Source organism: Thermobia domestica, chromosome 5, assembly GCF_964235325.1.
Source record: "Thermobia domestica chromosome 5, izTheDome1.hap1.1, whole genome shotgun sequence".
NCBI lineage: Eukaryota > Metazoa > Arthropoda > Insecta > Zygentoma > Lepismatidae > Thermobia > Thermobia domestica.
The window spans coordinates 35,598,197-35,610,795 of record NC_137458.1 but is presented as its reverse complement, the minus strand read 5'-3'; the positions used below and the strand labels follow the sequence as shown (position 1 = coordinate 35,610,795).

General features: G+C 38.8%; 2 protein-coding genes across 2 annotated transcripts in view; both read right to left on the bottom strand.

Moving 5' to 3' along the window:
- Window positions 1-12,599, bottom strand: part of LOC145684629 (uncharacterized) — a 252,013-nt gene that overhangs the window by 231,499 nt on the left and 7,915 nt on the right. The gene's annotated exons all lie outside the window — the stretch shown is intronic.
- Window positions 5,603-6,910, bottom strand: LOC145685856 (kallikrein-6-like). The gene has a single exon (XM_081758494.1). The coding sequence runs from the start codon at window positions 6,841-6,843 to the stop codon at window positions 5,761-5,763; it is 1,083 nt and encodes a 360-aa protein (XP_081614620.1). The 5' UTR covers window positions 6,844-6,910; the 3' UTR covers window positions 5,603-5,760.

The window sequence follows — 12,599 nt, the reverse complement described above, 5'->3', positions numbered from 1 at the left end:
CGTGACCTTTTACTTGATTACGTGACACAACCTTATCCTTATGACAAACCGGGTAGGCCCTTTCATGAGGATGCCATTATAGTCTTCAGAGCTACAGGAGATACCTGAGCGAGCACAGTGAAATCGGGCAATATTTTGTTTACACACACAAAAAAATGTTCGTATAATATTTGTTCGGAGTATAGAGTGTAGAATTATTTGCTTCCTACTTTAGGAAAAAAGAAAAGGATGCGGTTGCTTAGTGGTACAGCGTTCACCTCTGACGCGAGGGTATCTTTGATTCTATCTAATTGTGTGTCAAGTGAACTTTGTGGGGGATAAACACCGTGAGTTTTGGCTTTCTTCTACTTTCTGCATTTCATTCATTCTCATAATTACTTTTTTTAAAAGCCTGTACGGCATAACTATAGGACACAAAACTGAAATATTTCATTTCTCCTTTCTTATTACTTTAGAAAAAGGCTTGATATACATCTCCTCAGTTCTGTTGATTCTTCGAGTCCAGTCGAGAAAGGATGTGGTGATACTTATATGAACAGTTATTCGAAATAAAACCTTTTGAAAATATCGAAATTTTTAACCTGTTCTAACTTCAGTGGCGTATTTAGGGGGGTGGCTTCCGGGCTTAAGCCCCCCCCCGAAATCTTACTTAGTATAGTAAAGTAAATGAAATATCTTGCAGAATTTTCACATTTCCAGGCAAAGCCCCCCCCCCCCCCGAAAGTTAGCAAAGCCCCTCCCGAAACAAAATCGTAAATACGCCACTGTCTAACTTTGTTCCAATTCATTTGTGATGGGTTACATTATGATCAAAGTATTCGATATTAATGTTCTCCTAATGATTTCGAACTTAAAACCATGCGCTAGCTTTCACACTATAACAGCAAGAATGGTTACTTGGAAAATTTTCGTTTGCAATTCAAAGAAACTATACTTCCGATTGTTGTGGGGTCACTGAATGGACTTAAATAGCTAATAAACTTATTCCCAGCGTTTGATGCTTCTTACGAATGAGCTTTTTTCTTTTTTTCTTTTTTTAATGAGCTTTATACAAAGGAACCTAGATCAGTCTCCAAAAATAAACTTATTGTTTAAATTTAAGGGTGCTTTACCGTTGTATATAGCCTAGATGTCGCTTCCGCAAGGCTGATCAGAAAATAAGATTCGAATTTCACAACTGTTATTAATCTACTCAGGAATATACTACATGATAAAGTGAAAAGCTCTGTGACTCACTAATACACTCGATATTATGGAGGGAATAATTATGATGTTTTTATTCATGCTATTTGCGTTGATTCCCTACGGGTTGCCTACTTATAGAATTGTAATTGACTTGACTATTTATGAATTTTGTTAAACTTTAGAATTTTATTGAATAACGCACATGTTTCTAAATCAAGAGTAATCAGGCTGTTGGATTTAAAGTAGTTATCCCAAGTGTGGGACCCTTTCATGCACATGACTCCGTGCGATTGCCTAATTCGCGCTATGTAACGACAGTCCAAACTGGGGACAGTCCAAACTATGTAGATTCAGTTTGGCTCGAACTTCATGACGTCTGTCGAAAGCCAATCGCATGCATGCAAATGCGACGTTGATATTTTAGTGTATATGCATAGAATTGTACTTATTTCCCCCCGCCACCCTTCGAGTTCAGAAACGACTTTCTTTCCTCTTATAGTCCAGAAGGTATAACGTCGTTGGCTTCCCGCGCTTGGACCTGCTCGTCACTGGGGGTGTGGTAAGAGGGTAGCCAATCACCAGCAACCATCTACTGCGCTCAGCGAGCCACGAGTAACCAAGCTGACCACTTCCCATAAACGTCACTACAAGTTTTCGCGGGAAACGAACGACGTTATAGCTTCTGCACTATAAACATATGCTAACATTTTATAAAGAAAATTTTTTTCGAGCGCAGTTAATATTTGTCCTAAACATCGAGTGAAACAGACCATATTAGACAACGTCGCACAGCTTGCATTGGATATTGTGGAAATGACACCAATTGAAATGAAATGAAATCTTTGAGTTTTACGTCCGACGATTATGCAGGTTAGACTAAAGGAGGTGGTGATTATGAGAAATGAATGAAATGGTGGAATCAAGAAAGTGGGAGGAAACGGGAGAACCTCGAGAAAATCCACCACAAAGTCCACACGGCGCGATCTGGGATCGAACCAGGAACCCCAAGCACCGGAGGTGAACGCTCTACCACTGAGCCACCGCGCCCCTCTAGGACACCAATTGAATGGCAGTAGGTTTGAGCTGGACTTAAGTTGTTTAACTCATGTTCTCATGTATTTTTCTTGTAATTTTTTCCTAAATAAAAAGATCTGGCAATACGAAAGGGAGCGGGAACACACGATGCCCCTTATGGGCGAGCATGCTTGAATACCTTTGATTGGAGAATCTTCACAAAGAAGAATAAGTTCCCCTTGAACCCGCCTCTGTTCGTTTACATTCTTAAATAGCAAAGATATGCTTGGCTTTGGCAGTGCAATAGTTTTGCTAGAATAAATATACAGTAAAGGTAGCTAAGAAAGTTCTGTTACCCACCACCTTCGAACATCGATATGTAACCTAAGAAGTACCTGGAAGATCAAAAATAGTTTTCATCAGGATCGACGACCTTCTGCCAACGTTCTGCAAGGTCATGGATTCTATCGCAGAAGAACTTGACGGGCCATGAAGCGAAGAAGGTATCAAGTGTATTTTGCACTTCTACTAAGGATTTGAACTGGCGTCCTCTAAGGTGATTGTTCAAAGAATGGAACAAGTGATAATCGAACGGTGCAATGTCCGGGTTGTATGGTGGATGCAATAGTTTCCCATTCAAGGCGCAAAATGGTGTTCTGGGTCATCCTAGCCACATGGGGCTTAGCGTTGTACTGTAACAGGAGGACCCCTTTGCGATTCAGAACTGCTGGCTCCAGAGTTTTAAGTTTTTCTTGAACACGGCTCAATTGCTGACAGTACACAGTTGCATTGATGCTCTGACCAGCTGGTAGCAGTTCGCGGTGCACGATACCGCGAGCAGTCAATCAAACACACAAGAAGACCTTCTGGTGCAGTGCTGGTTTAGGCTATTTTAGAACCGGTTCATGGAATGGTAACCAATGATGACGGCGCCGTGGAGCTTCGAACAGGAAACACTTCTCATCACATGTCAACACTCTGTTCAGAAATGGTTCCTTCCTCAGACGAGACAGGGATGAAACACAGGTGTTTGCTCGCGTTGCCTTCTGGCCCGGAGTGAAATCATGTGGGAACCATCGACCCAACTTGTAGTGCTTCCCAAGTTGACGGAGGTATTGCCGAATGGTTTCTCCACTCATACTGAATTGTAGTCTCAGTTCCTCACATGTCTGGTCATTGTTCGCCTCAATTGCTGCCTGAAGATCTTCAATTTGTGCATGTGTTGGTCTTCCGGCACGTGTTGCGTCTTCGAGTGTTTTGTCACCGTCCTTAAACTTGTTAAACCACCGCTGCACTGTCTGCGTAGTCACGACACCCTCACCAACGGCCTTGCATATCTTCCGTCTCGCTCTAGTGGCGTTTGACTCCAGTTTGAACTCGTACAGCATACACGTTCTTATGACGCGCTGTGGAGGTCGCATGTTTACTCTGTCCTTACGCAAGTTCACGGTGTAACTGAACTCCCATAACCAGCTAGTATATTGGATATACCCACACCAACAACTGACCTTCGCCTTATCTCCATTATTCGCATTCAACTCACGGTGTGAGGGCCAATTGAACATATACCTCAACAAAAGCGACAGAACTTTCTTGGTTACCTTTATAAATTAAGTTTGAGTCTTTGTGTTTTACGAAGGGAGTCCGATTCCCCAGGCGACTGTGGCCAGAGATGGAGACGCAAGACCAAAAGTAGCATGTGACATTCAAGATCAGAATTACCGTTATTTTTCCACATGCGTACCACGTACATTGAGACATTTATCATACCGGTCTATAAGCTTCAAAAACCCTTCAAGGAAAAATTCAGGGCTCTGCATACGGAAGAAGCGTCGAAGAGCTTCTATGACTTCAGCACTTCTTAAAAAAAAAAGCCTACTGACGAGACCCTTCTTCAATGCCTGAAACACATGGAAGTCACTGGGTGCGACATCAGGACTGTATGGCGGATGCGCTTTCCCCATTTCTGTTTGCTTTCCTGGGAAAAACGAGAGAGAAAACTTATTTCCAGACTCCTCCTCGTATATCCTTATGCAACACCGGAGTTGTGAAGGACGGGTCCGTATCGTACTATTAACATGGTATCCGAACCACGCCGGGGCTTAAATCCGGTGCAGTTAGTGGATGCCCGGACCTTCGTATACTACAAATTAGGTTTGTTCAAAAGCATAGTTGTTTAGGTGAGACTAAACTATTGGAAATTTCCCGATCAAGAATGTATCAAAGGAATAAATTCACACATCCATGGAGGAACTGAGAATTTCTTTGGATAATAGACTTTCGTTCTGTAAATTTCGAACTGTAATTTCAAACTACTATATATATTAGACAGAACTTCGGCATTAGCCAATATATATTAACTAATGCCGCAGTTCTATCGCTACTACGTTCAAGAACCGGAACGAAGTTTTTCACCCATTCGTTCTTTTTAATTTAACGTACCACGATTAAGCAGCAAAACTAAGGGAGAAGCGGATAATCAGTGCCGTGCCATAGGAGGGGCGAGCGGGACGATGGCCCCGGGCGCCGAAGTAATGGGAAGCAAAATTAGAGAAGAAAAATGAAAAGAAAAGAAGGAAAGAAAAAAGATAGAGGAAAAATTACTTAGAATATTACTACTATGTATTTAAATCTTTATCCTGCTTTAGGAAATGGTCCTATAATGTTAGTCATATTAGGAAAATGCATGTTTACGTATATAAAATGGAAGGAAAAAAGTAATTTAAAGTGCTCAAAATCAAGGAAAAGCAGGGTTTATTTCTGAAAATTTTCTTATCTTCGCGCCAACCCTAGTGGCACTTCGCGGCTGGTCTGTCGACCTCACTCATATGTACGGGGCCACCGTCGTATACTCTCGCCCCGGGCACTGATTTTCCACGGCATGGCACTGATGATGATGATAAAATGAACGAAATGCTAGAATGAAGAACGCGAAAGAAAACAGGAGAATTTCTAGAACCCATTGTTGGTCCATTACAAAGCCCACTTGGTAAGGGCTGAACTCTAACCAGGTACCCCAGCTTATTCCAGTCATTACCTTATTATTTGACACGTTTCAAAATTTATTCGAGAAGATACACTTTTCTTTCGCTTCAAAACTTTAGAATTTTAGACGCCTCTGAATCGTTTCCATTTTAGATATTGGCATGCTTTAAGAAACAAATTGTATTTCTTAACTGGGGACGGAGCAAAATTACATGTTAATATGATTCTAATCTATTTTCCTCCATCACGGAATTCTTAGTGGCGACAAGGCAATCGTGTTAGTTCAGAAAATGCCTCCATGATTTCGCGTCGTTCCTGAGCAGATTTCAGTTCGCCAGGGGTCCTCTAAACTTTCAAAACTATACCCGTAAAACAAAAAGATAACTTTTGAGAGCTAAAGAAATACACATTGTTAGTAATTATGTTCCTATTTAATGTAAATAATTTGCAAAATTATTTGTAACAGAAAGCATGTGACAAAAAACATTACTAATCATTTTTTTTTTCGTAAGAGCAGTAATTTTGTACCTCCTCATTGGTTCAAGTGAAGTTTCGCTCGAAGTTACATTTTCTAATTTATGTGATCTTATGGAGAATTATTATCAGTATTATTACTATTATCAGTAAGTTCGAAAATTTCAATCGTGCGCAGCAGTTTCTACCACGATTATAAGGTACATGCGGTTCTTCTTTATTCTTGTCAATTGTTCCTGTACCATTGTTCCTTGTTCCTGTATCATTTTTCACATCCTTGTTTCCCACGTTGCCTGAATTATCGTTTTCTCTATACTGCAGTGTACTTGTAGCAGGAGGAGGAGAATGTTCCTGCATTGTAGTTTTAATCCATTCTCTATAACGACCTACATTCACGTAAACTCCAGGACTCAATTCATCGCCACATGCTGCATCCATACTGGTTGCCAATCCGACTATATTATCACTACAAATCAGGGGACATCCGAAATCGCCTTTACATATTCCAGAGCCTGGGTCCCCTACGGCACAGATATAATCAGGAGGCACATATGTTTCCAGTATCTCGTACTTTTCTCGACACTCTTCTCCGTTCACAATTTTCATAGCTGTCTTCCTCAATGTATCTGGCAGTCTGCCCATTTCGTTCCTACCCCAACCTGGAGTAACGCAGACGATGCCGGTGTCTGGAATCTCTTCTTCAGCGGGAAGACCAATGTAAGCCTCAATTTGATGCGAGCTAAAAGTGAATGGTTCGCTGACTCTCAAAAGAGCTAAATCAGGATATGACAAAACAGAAGGGTTATAAGATGGATGAACAATAATAGTATCGACCAGTCTTCGTTCTTCACCTTTGGTAGAGTTTACCCTTTTCAGATTGCCAGCAACCACGAATCCAATTTCGTTAGGAGTCAGTTTACGAATTGTCTCTGACTCACTGTCTGAAGTTTGAAACTCGTAAGCACATCGTCCGACAGTTAGAACCCAAATATCGTTTAGAATGATTCCACAACACACAATACCAGTAGGGTCGTAGTTGTAACCAACGCTAACCAAATAGGGAAACTCCGACTCGGCGGCGTCTTCCCCACCGGCTATTCGTTCCTTGGCAAACACATCGTGGCGCTTAGATGCTGTAATTTTAATAGTGATTAAACAACAAATTAGTAACTTATTTAATACCATTATTTGGCACAATTTCTATCCGCTTTTCAATGAGAAACCATAATTAGTAAATAAGTGTGCTACAATTAAATCATTTCCAAGGAATTTTCGTGTGAGAATAACTTCCAACAATACATAGACGAATAATGAGTACTATTAAATGAGTTTCGAATCATATTTTGCATCGTGAACATACCTAATGAAGTAAATACGTTTAAATATTTACGTGTACTCCACTTAATTTGACGAATCATGCTTTTGCTTTGTATTCTCAAAGGGACGGATCAGAAATAAGAGTGAAAGGTTGTGGAATCATTTGTAGAATAAGAATGTAGATGGAGACAGAACTACGGACTAATATTCTTAACTTGTCCACCATATTCTTACATTGTCTGGGGTCGAACCAGGGATTTCTCGCATCAGAGGTAAGCGCTCTACTATTGAGTTCCCATGTAGCATTTGGAAAAATAATAACGAGATTAGCGATGAAGTTGAAAGTATATTAATAACGGTCAATCTACATTACTACTCAGTTTTTTTTTTTTTAATGGTCCTCATGCTAGTGTCGAAGAAGTTAAAAATAAATAAAAATGTCTACAAAAGCATACTCCCACACTTTGTACTTTATAAATGTAAAAATTGAAGTTAGCTCTTTGTGATGAAAATACATCAAGTGTTTTTGAAAAGAAAGTGAAAAGAAGTTTTTCAGTTTTACGTCCAACACTTAGGGAATATAGTGGTAATGGGGATCACCAAAGTTTCCTACAAACTAACTCTATGACCTATAGAACCAGGGGCGTACGCAGGGGGTGGGTCCTGGGGGTCCGGTCCACCCCGAAATCCCGATTTTTTTGTAAATGTAGTCTACTTTTAGGGGCAATTTTTAGAAATTTTCATATAATTTACCATCAAATTGTATATTGACCCCCCGAAACGCTTTAGACCCCTCCCGAAATAAATTTCTCCGTACGTCCCTGTATAGAACCCGGGGGTTCAATGCCGAGTTCACAAAGTTCCGAAGTTCCGAAGTTTTCCATTGAATTCTGTCCTTAGTCAACTGGATCCAGTTTCTACTTTGTATTCATATTATTGCGAGATCCATCTTAATGTTGTCTACCCATTTGCGCCCAGGTCTTCCTAATGGTCGTTTTCCGATTGGTCTTCCAGTTAAGACTTTGCAAGAGTTCCTACTTTCTTCCATCCTGACTACATGACCTGCCCACCTAAGTCTCCTAGACTTGACGACCCTAACAATGTTGTGTAAACCGTATAAATTATGTAGTTCCTCGTTATGAAGTTTCCGCTATTCTCCATTCCAGTTCCTTTTCGGTCCGAATATTCTTCTTAGGATCTTGTTCTCAGACACTTTTAGTCTGCGTTGTTCCCTCAGAGTAAGCGATCATGTTTCACAACCACAGAGCACAACAGTCATGATTAGCGTTTTACATATTTTAAGCTCGAAATTCTTTGACAGAATTCGCGACTACAAGAGATTTTGAACAGAGTAATAACACGAATTCATTCCTTTTAATCAACCTTTAATTTTCTGTCCATAATAACACTAAAAACTGCATAATGGCGCTGTTGTATCAGTCAATGGCGAGTTGTTATTGAAGATAATTACTTTTCTCCAGCAGTGTGCTATAAATGTATGATGTCTTCTTCATTAAATTATGTTGCAACACACATACGTGAAAACAGCACAGACAAAGGAAAGAAATGTAAATAAAGATAGTAATGGAAAGTCCACGCAGACTTGTTCATAGCAAATAAACTGTAAAATAAAAAATCCTAGGTTCTGCACTTTCAAACCAGGACATAACATTTAAAAGCCATGTCGAGCAAGTGTCGACGCCAAGGAGGTATTCTATGCAGAAGCAAAACACATAAAAAGAGACCCATAGTAGAGAGTAATCTCTAAGGTTGTTGTAAATGCAAATGTGCTTGGTACAGTGTAGATTAGTCTCTGTTTGTGTTTTTGCGAAGTATCAGTTTGAAGGTGTATCAGACAGCAAAATAGGACGAAAAATTGAGGAAACAACTGTAGAGGAAATAAATATAGCAGCGAGCCACAAACAAAAGTGGAAATCATTTAAAGAAACAGGCCAATCGACACAGTAAGAAACATTATATACCAATCTAAAAACTAGGGATGGGCAAAACCGGTTTTTATAAAAACCGAAAACCGGTTTCTATAAAAACCGAAACCCGAAAAACGACATTTCGGTTTTCTCCAAAGACGGTTTCGGTTTTCTCCCAAACCGGTTCGGTTTTCTCCCAAACCGGTTCGGTTTTCTCCCAAACCGGTTTCGGTTTTCACCGAAACTGGTTTCGGTGAAAACTTTTCGAAAACACATAAAACTATTTCTGTGGAAATGGATTCGGTTTCCGGAGAACAACGAAACACCATTCTGGTCAGAAATAGAACAAATTTTGGAAAAAAACCGGAATCGGTTTTGAAGAAAACCGAAACCGGATCAGGTGAAAAACCGAAGCGGTTTTGGAGAAAACCAATAACCGGTTTCGGAGAAAACCGAAACCGGTTTCGGTAAAAAAAAAAACCAAACCGGTTTTGAAGAAAACCGAAACCGGCTTCGCTGAAAACCCGAAACCGGTTTTTTGAAAATTTTCAAAAACCGGTTTCGGTTTTTCTAAAAACCGAAAAACCGGTTTTTGTGCCCACCACTACTAAAAACAAACAAACTAGCGTAAAAAGCAAAGGAAGAACTGCCACACCGCAGTCCTGTTGAACAAAAAGACCGCGACGGGGCTCGAAAAGAGAAGACAAACCGAAAATTGAGTGCTCCAAAAATTAGAGATGAAGTAACATGAGAAATGGGAAAGCATGTGAATCTACGAACTATAAAAAGTGTATTTCATGAAACTGATACGATGGTCGTACAACCCGTGAAAACCATATAGGCTATCAAAAATACGAACAGAAAAAATAAAACAACTAGTGTATGAGAAAGAACATTGAAACAACTTCTAAAGTAGAGGTCTGCGCAGATATATACAGGGTGTTTCAAAATGAATATCGGGGTTTTAAGACTTTATAATATTTATTACATTTAACGTTCAATTATAAATAAAGGGTGTGGGGCAAGAACATGGTAACCCACAATTTTGCAATTGCTGCGTTTTGCAGCATCCGATAGAGAGCAGCGCATACCACTTCGTTTAACCTTGTCTGTTTATTCCTTCATGTATAGTCTTATGTGAAAAATCAGCTTTCCGACTTTGAAGATGAATTGGGCAACAGAAAACCTCTAATTTCTTCAAATAGTAAAATTGTAGGTTACCATGTTCTTGCCTCACACCCTTCAAATAATACATCGAATGAAAGAGCAACTCGTACAGTTTTTGCTACAAGGTTTCAATGTGAGCATCTTCCGTGAGCACCATTCCATGGAACACATCGAGTCAATAGGCGAGTTCTTCTCAAATCTTGATCTGTGTATTTAAAGTAATTGCTGCAACAACTGTTTGAATCCTCTGCTTAAATTCCTCAATCTCCTTAAAATTCTCCATACAGACGTACGTCATTGGAAATGCTAATTCACGATTAGCCTTCCAAATTGATTTCTTCGGGCTACGCATGAAAGACTCTTTCACTCGTTCAACATGTTCTTCAGTCAGTCTTGGTCGTCCCGTACTCTTCCCTTTGCACAAACAGCTAGTGTTTTCAAACTGATGACACCATCTACGGATATTATCACTTGATGGATTACAGTTGAACTTAATACGAAAAGCATGTTGCACTGTAACTGCAGATTCAGTCTTTGCAGCAAAATGTAAAATACAAAAAGCTTTCTACTCACTATAGTACTCGCGCCGAGTCATGAAGCTTGGGCTCTAAACCAATCATAGAAATATTTTGCTTGAGCTCCGACATATCGGAAAACTTCGGTACAATTCGTGGAGCCGCTTCCCGAGTGAACACTTGCGGAAACGACAAACAGCTGAAATTCACCAACAATGTTGCCAAACTTTGAAAACATAGTAAATGAGTATTAAAAAAAAACCTTTAAAATTTACCAATAATAACACTGCACAACAATAACCACTGTAACAATTATTCTAAAACAGTAACAATAACACGAATAGTATCAACGAAAACATAATGCAAAATAAAATTCACAAAACGAAACTTGGCGCCAATCTGACAACGCTGTACTCTAGAGAGATGTCTATAGAATCACACATGCTATATCAACATTTTAAAGGCGCATCTATCTAATAGTGTTAAAATAATAAGGCTTACCGATCACTATATCTTAATCCAGGACAATGATCAGAAACATAGTCCTAAACACCAAACTATGGTTATTATACAATACGTAACGTCGGATGCAAACACCTCCGCAATCACCGGACATTAATGCATTGAGAATGTATGGCACATTCTCGAATAGTGAACTAATAAATAACCTATCTTCAATAACAATAATCTCAAGTAGGTTTTATTGGCCGAATGGGGGTGATTAGCCGACAAACAAACAAACAAAAAAAAAAAAACTTTGATGAATCAATCCCACGGTGATTACAAGAAACGATAAAGAGGAAAGGGGCCCTACTTGGTACCACTCCTTATCTTTTATGAACAGGTATTGCAGCTGAATACTTTTTGAGGTCAATTTTATGCATCTTGTCTTTTATTTGTGCTATGTTAATTTCACTTTTAAAGGAATTCGGGAGTTCTAATAAATACGTGTGGATATAGATACGTTTATCTAATTTTTATTTGTTATTCTATGTGCTTTAGTGCTGCACTTTGTTATTGTTAGCTGAATACTTTTTTTTTTTTGTCTGTACGTAAATAGCAAATTTCTAAAATCTGTCTTCATATGTTAACATAAACCAACAAATTAGCCATCAAACGAAGTGAAAAGACTTGTGCAGCGGTAAAATGGCGAGCAAACGAAATTAATAAAAGTATAAATCGATAGTTCGAATCCATTGCAGGGATTTTTTTAAAAGTGAAATTATAAAATAACAAAAGAATAACGGTTCATTGAAAAAGCTTCGGCAAGCTTGAAAAGAACAATATTGAAATAGTGATACAATGTATTCAGCTAATACACGTCATACACGCCAAGGAATGAATAACACTTCATACGAAAAGTATGGTTTGGACGAAATAACAGCTGTTAAACTGCCAGAAGTTGAAATATAGGTAAAGAGACCTTGATCCTTGAATGCACTTCTTATTTTCTGAAAACTTTCGTTTCTTAATTGATTGCAGTAACTGCAAAAGTATTCGATTGGAAGTGTAACGTACTTTTTTTTATTACATACTCCGTAACAGTTTCAAATTAATAGATAATGTCTTTGCGATCAATAGGAGCATCCTATACAATGCTGATTTTTTAAAATTACATTGTAATTATTTTGAATTGATCATATGATTTGAGGATCTTGAGGGATTATCGCTTCAGAAACAAAATTTATGAGTGAATTATATTCTACAAAAAAGTTTTTAGAATAATTATCTAATCTGTCTTATAAAATAATGATATCTATCTTACGTTACTCTGCTTATCTCTAGGTAAAATCAATGGTATTTCTCTCAAACCCTTCCAAACGAAAAACGAGGCGATGTTAGACATCTCAGTCCACAAACTGTACATATTATATTTAGTGAAGCGTGAAATCGTTTAAAATTATCAATTATAAATAAACATGCCGAACAAGATCATTGACACTTGTAGGTATGCACTCGAGATGTAAAGTAAATTAAGGCTTTCTGGTCTTGCGTGTTGTTACCATAATTTTTA